The sequence below is a fragment of the Phytophthora infestans genome, genomic scaffold, assembly GCF_000142945.1.
Source record: "Phytophthora infestans T30-4 supercont1.38 genomic scaffold, whole genome shotgun sequence".
In the NCBI taxonomy this organism is placed as follows: domain Eukaryota; phylum Oomycota; class Peronosporomycetes; order Peronosporales; family Peronosporaceae; genus Phytophthora; species Phytophthora infestans.
In genome coordinates this window covers 1,594,993-1,601,274 of record NW_003303721.1, presented here as the reverse complement: position 1 = coordinate 1,601,274, position 6,282 = coordinate 1,594,993, and the positions used below count along the sequence as shown (strand labels likewise).

Here is a 6,282-nt window from a genome sequence, read left to right as displayed (position 1 = left end):
TATATTATTTGGTTCTTCAATAATTTATGCTATTACAGGTTCCTTAAATTTTAATAATATTTTTTTAATATTATCAAATATAAATTTTTTAGAAAATATTAATATTTTAATAAGTTTATCTTATGGATTAATCTTTATTTTAGTTGGTATTTTATTTAAAGTAGGAGCTTCGCCTTTTCATTTTTGGTTACCTGATGTTTATGAAGGTGCTCCTAATAATATTTCTAGTTTTTTTGCTATTGTTCCGAAAATAGCTTTTATTGGTATTTTAATTCGTTTATTTTTTGAAATTTTTTTTAATATTTCATATTTTTTTGAAATTTTTTTTTATATTATTTCATTTTTATCTATGTTAATAGGTGCATTATCCGGAGTAAGAGGTAAATACGGAAGTGAGTAAATTAGTGCTAACCAAAACTGTCTAACATGTCTCTCTAAACCCTATCTCTCTGTTGCTCCTCTTGTTGTCTTCTCGTAAGTGTGGCCAAATCACTAATGCCATGTGCCTTCATCCAATCATAGCGCTCCAATATGTGATTACCCAATGACATTCCAGAAGCGGTTCCAGCCAATAGTGGAACGGATGGGTAACCGTTCTAACGGTCACGCCTAACCGTGCAGAGCCGGTGCCACTGCAGCATAAATAATTTAACATTTCACAAAGGATGCCTACCATGTACGACAAAAAAATACCACAAACGTTGAAAAATAATTACTTAAAGAAATGTAAGAAGCTGAGAGGCATCAATGCCAAAAACGATTCATGCATTCGCCAAACGTTAATTAGCATTTATTGTCACTGGCAAAAGTTTGAAAAATATCCAACATAACAGTACCCAAAGAATAAAGGAAAATATTCAACAATTTATGACTACAATACAAGCCTACAAGAGCCTCTGTCTACAGAAAGCAAAATATATTTTTACTGCATCAATTCCGAATTCGATCGTTTGTAAATCTATCGCTAGCGCTTGCGAAGTATTAATAATAATAAAAACTTCCAAACAAGATACAACTCGATGGGCCGCTAGGGAGAAAAATAACCCCAACAACGAGAGCTTGCGCACTTACTGCAAATATGATGCGTACGCTACCGATGACATTTGTAACGGGCCAATTATCTCGTCCGTCCGTGGGGCGGGTCGTTGCTCCACAGTGCTGCGCTACGGCGTCCGCTTTCACTTAAACTCCGTAACTTTACTAAATAAAAGACACTACTGGCTGACAGGATCCACTTGACCCTGCGCCGGAACGTTCATTACTTGTGCCCGCCCCTACTTTATCAATCAACAATAAGCTGCTTTAGCCACCTGCTAACGCAGCCTACACACTCAACCAGGACTCGACCTTGGACAACGCGCACGCTGGATTCCCCGTCAGTGCACACGCCGCCCTTGTGCTCGCCCCAGCACTCAAGCAGTGCACACTGGATTTCCCGTCAATGCACACCACCACCAACAAGCTCAACGGCGGGCTGGATGACCCGTCAGCACACGCCGCCTCGCCTCAACCAACAAGCTCAGGGACGGGCTGGATTATCCGTCAGCACACGCCGCCTCGCCTCAACTCTTGCGACCTCTCGATCACGCACTGCCCGTTTCAACAGGCCACACACAATTGCTCCGTACCGAGCCGATTCGTTTACTCCCCACCGAGTAGAGCCACTTGCTCTCTTCTGTGCAGATGTACTTGCTCTCTACCGAGCTAATTCTTTTGCTCTTCACTGAGTAGAGCCGCTTGCTCTCATCTGCGCAGATTCGTTTGTGAGCGGCCAAGATCGCCTCTCAACACCTGGCGCACTGGATCCCCTGTGATGCGCAGGCACGCACTGCACTTCATAGCCACGGTCTTCATTTTCACATCCTTCAGCGCCACTCTCAATAACAATAGTCAGGACAATTTAAAAATGAATGCAACACCTATATCAACCATTTCATGAAATTGATATGCAATTCTATACGACCTCAGCAACGAAAAACAAAAACGAAACCGCACATTGTGAAGAAATATCCACATATGAAAGAGCAAAACAATGGCAGTTTAAGAAATGAACAAAACTAAGCGCTTACACAAAATATATAAAGATAAATACGGTGAACAGGTGTATCCTCACAGGTTTCCTGAGTAGCCAACAACAGAGTGAACATGTTTTGATCCTTAAAACTGATGGTTTTGCTGAGGTAGCTTCTACAAATTCGTATAGCTAAAACGATAATAGCAACAATACAGCGAACAGGTTTTGATCCTTAAATTAAAGGTTTTCCTGAAGTAGCTTCTAGAAATTCGTAAGACTAAAACGATAATAATTGCAGTCACTACGGTGGACAGGTTTAATCATCTAAGGTTTTCCTGCGTAGCCAAAGTAACAATGAAAACAGGAAATCAGCACAGTCCCTGCCAAAAACAGCGGCAACAAGATGACAAATAAAAGTCAAAGGAAATAGATCATTAATATCAAAATAAGATCTCCTTTTTGTAAATTTTCATGTGCATACAGGAATGTTATAAACAGCCACCTGTGGTACATTAAATACTATCCGACAGATGGAGCATCATACGCATTCCTTGATGTGGGAGGCTGTTGAAGTAACGTCACACAGCATATATTTATGATGTAAGGCAGGCGTCTCTAACAAGTGTTGGGGGGGATGATTTGCGCAGAGTTGTTAGGGCAGTACAGTATGGAGTGAGGACAAAAGTAGAGTGGTCTAGGCGGTCATAGTGGAGAGGAAGTCTTGAGTGTAGAAGGAGAAGACGCTTGTGTTGTGAAGATGGTAAAAGAAGAAGAGCTTGTGGTGGACTTGGTAAAAGGAGAAGTGATGAATTACAGAGTCTGGTGTTCTGGAGAGGGCCTACTCTCAATCAACCAGTCCAGTTATTTACGATTTCTCTGTATGAAATAGCACAATTATTTTCACTAGATAATCATTATCACATCGGAGAAGCTTATGCCTCCATAATTGGCGTACGGTTTGAAGCCCGAGAAGCGTAGTTCTCAAACATCGATTTGGTTGGAGAATGAAGAGGAAGAAGATAAAGAGAATTGGAAAGAAGCATACATCGATTGACTGATTGACGTACTTGCGAAATGAAATGGGTAGGTGGCTCACTAACTGACTGTTGCGTTCGATATGGGTGAAGAGTGTGCCGATGCTATTTGATGCGATGTGGTGTGACTTTACGAGATGTTGATCTTAGTGAGGCCGTACAGTTTGGCATCGATTTGACGGCTGTTGCGGTAGACGTAGCGTTTGTACGCTGTTTTGTACGGTGTGACCATCACTACATCTCCTGGACGTGGAAGCTTGGGGTCGTCGATGTTCACTTTGAGTAGTGAGACAGAGATGAGGAATTGCTTTGCTTCGAATGGGTTGTCCTGTTGCGCTTGCTTGAAGGCCTGAGACATATACGATGTGAGAGTGCAGCGAGATGTTCGTGTTGGCTATGGTTGATTACCTGTTGTTGCTGCTGCAACGGTTCTGGCGCCTGACATTCGCCAAAGTAGAGTCGTAAAAAGTGTAGACCTCGGACTGTGTCGGAAGACGAGCCTTGATGCGCACGGACGCGCGCACTTCCTTGTCGTTGCCGTCGCTGTGCATGATAAACGCGCGCAGATCGGTTTGACAGTAAGTACTCCATTCGTTAATAATCTGGAATAGTCGTTGTGATGCATGCCAAGCTTTAACTCGGTTAAGTACGTACCGTCGACTGTATCGAAAATCTTTCGGCTGTGCTTCTCGATCGTGCTCTTGCGCTTTTTCAGGGGCGACTGGTAGCTCGTCGTTGGGTGATCGCTCATGGCTAACACTGGATCGTGCTTCATTGTCGGCGTAGACCGAGGCTCGATCATCACGTTTTCCGGTAGTTGCTTGTCGACTGCGTCTTTGTCGCGCTGTTTCTTTGGTGGCATTGCTGTCGGAGGAAGAGAATGCTGGTTCGGGCTGAATGGACTGTGTGCTCTGTGGTCTGTTCATGCGTTTGCTCCTGACATGGACTAGGCGATCGGTGCGGAAAGCATGGAACATCGAAGCAAGATTTTATATGATGCTGTGAGCATCAGTTTTTAAACGTTTGCGACGAGAACAATGTCGTGCGGCATAGCTCAACAATGGTATGCCTGTCCCGCGCGTCGTACCTCACTTGGAGAACCAAATTTATTTCGCACCGTTAGGACTGATCAATGCCCAGTAGCTTTCGAGACTGTCCGAATCGTTGAGGCGAACGTGAGCATGTACAAGTGTAAGTTTGGTCGCTAGCTATCCGAGTTGTGAGCTGTTGTTAGCAGATTCCCAGAGTTACAAGAATCGCTTGTGTTGGTGTCAACAGCTTCATGTGCTGGCCACGATTTATGGTCTTCAGCGCTGAAGAACGGCGAGAGCGACACAGGTTCGCTGTTCAGCGTAGTCGAGCACGTGAGAGCACTGAGCAGAGAGCCGAAAGACTGCGCCGACAGCGTGAGCGACAACAACGTGCCCGTACGGCTATTGGTTGCAAGGATCAATGTCAATCCAATGGGGAACCGCATCAAAGCTGGCTAGACGGTGGTGCTCCGACGCTCCGTCCCGTGACTAAGAGTACGAAAGAAGCGGTATTGCATCGATTAAGATTGAAACGTGGGCTGTCCGGACTCGATGATGCAACATGCGCCGTGTGCGACTGCATGACGTTGCGCAAGTCGATGACCATGGTTTCAGTTGGCGACGATTGCGATCGCATTAAGCAGATGCAAATACTGCTGTCCAGTACCGACGAGCACTGGCCGCCACGTTTAACAGCCGCGTAAGACTGCTCGGGGCTGTTTGCTTGTTTAGGTGGAATGTTGCTGTCAAAACGCGGTGTTCATCCAGCTGGCTACATTCAAGTGTGTGTAGAAAGCAATGCCAGCTTAGCGAAGCAGTTGCTGCCGAAATTTGCTATCAAGACGGGTTTTATGTTAGTTCGCTGCCGAATCATGCTACGCTACCGGAGCGTTTCATGACCCAGACGGTCTCAATCGTTGCTGTGACGCGGGTTATGCGCGGTGGCGCGCATCACGCAATCCGCTCGCACTGTCTCGCATTCGCCACGATGCCGGGCCCCGCCGTGACGCTGTTGCCCACATCCTCCCGCAACATCAGCTGCTACCGAGTCGTGATGGTAGGTCCGTTCACTACCGAGCAACAAGCTCGCATTCGGCAAATGCACCTCGTTCGTCGTCAATTGGTTGAAGATTTACTGGCCTTCTACTGTGCGTACAACGCGCTGTATGAGGACATTGCAATTAATTGCTCAGGTCTAGCGGTTGAAACGGTGGCAGAGCACTTGATTTTCGAGGAGATTGATGTCGACGTTGACGTCAACGATATCGATGCTGAGAGCAATCGTGTGGGCAGCGTCACTGGGATTGGTGGGACCGGTGGAAAGACTGATGTCGTGGAGCATAGCGTGGTGTTTATCACGGACGACCGCGAAGTCATCACGCAAGACATATCATCTACTCCAGTTCAAGTTGTTGAGCTACCGACCCAACACACATCGCAGCCTCCGTTTTTTGGTTCGACACTCAAGTCGGTTTGCCGGCAAGAGGAACTTGCTGCTCGCGCGCATGTTCCCACCCCTCTTTCCGTACGGTAGAGGCCATCCAAACGAGCAGCGGCGGATTCCAGTATCACTGGAAGCTTGCATCCGTCATAACAGCCAGCTGAGTACGCGACAATTCGCTGAAGACGAGCTGTTCACACTAGTGAGTTTTGACCATATCACTCTCCAGCGCATGCATCTGCATGTTGCGCTCAAATGCCAATGCGATCCTGCCCGGTTCGAGCGGTACAGTGCCATCTCCGAAGCCTCGTTGATAGAAGCGCTCCAAAAAAAGAGCTGCACTGCCAAGGTCAAGCGACAGCGATACACGACAACCGTCCGGTGACAGTGACTTATTGAAGACAGTTGAGATCAGCAGCGGTGTTGTTTGGGGGAGTGACGCCGAGCGGGCACAGTGTCGTCGCGCATTTGTCTACCAGGCCAGGTACGGGCAGCCCGCTCTCTTTGTGACGCATACGCCCAACGTTGCCGAGTCGTTTGTAATGGCGCACTACACGGGCATCTCGCCAGTCGATACACTCTTCGACTCCAATCTAGCTGAGCAGCCCAGACGGTCAGCACTCCACAGTGCAAGTCAACGCAACGATGTCGCATCCGCTCGGCTGTTCATGCACAATATGGATGCTTTCATAGAGCACGTGTTCGGCATGCCTCCTAAGCAAATGAAGACCAAAGCCTTTGACGGACGCTTTGGTGACGTCA

General features: G+C 46.8%; 1 protein-coding gene across 1 annotated transcript; it reads right to left on the bottom strand.

The window, feature by feature from the left end:
* Nucleotides 1–3,178: 3,178 nt before the first annotated feature.
* Nucleotides 3,179–3,974, bottom strand: PITG_15169 (uncharacterized protein; the record flags this gene model as incomplete). Its single annotated transcript, XM_002898275.1, has 3 exons — nt 3,179–3,397; nt 3,492–3,591; nt 3,703–3,974. 3 exons carry the CDS (start codon nt 3,972–3,974, stop codon nt 3,179–3,181), a joined length of 591 nt encoding a protein of 196 aa, XP_002898321.1.
* Between the last annotated feature and the right edge of the window lie 2,308 nt (nt 3,975–6,282).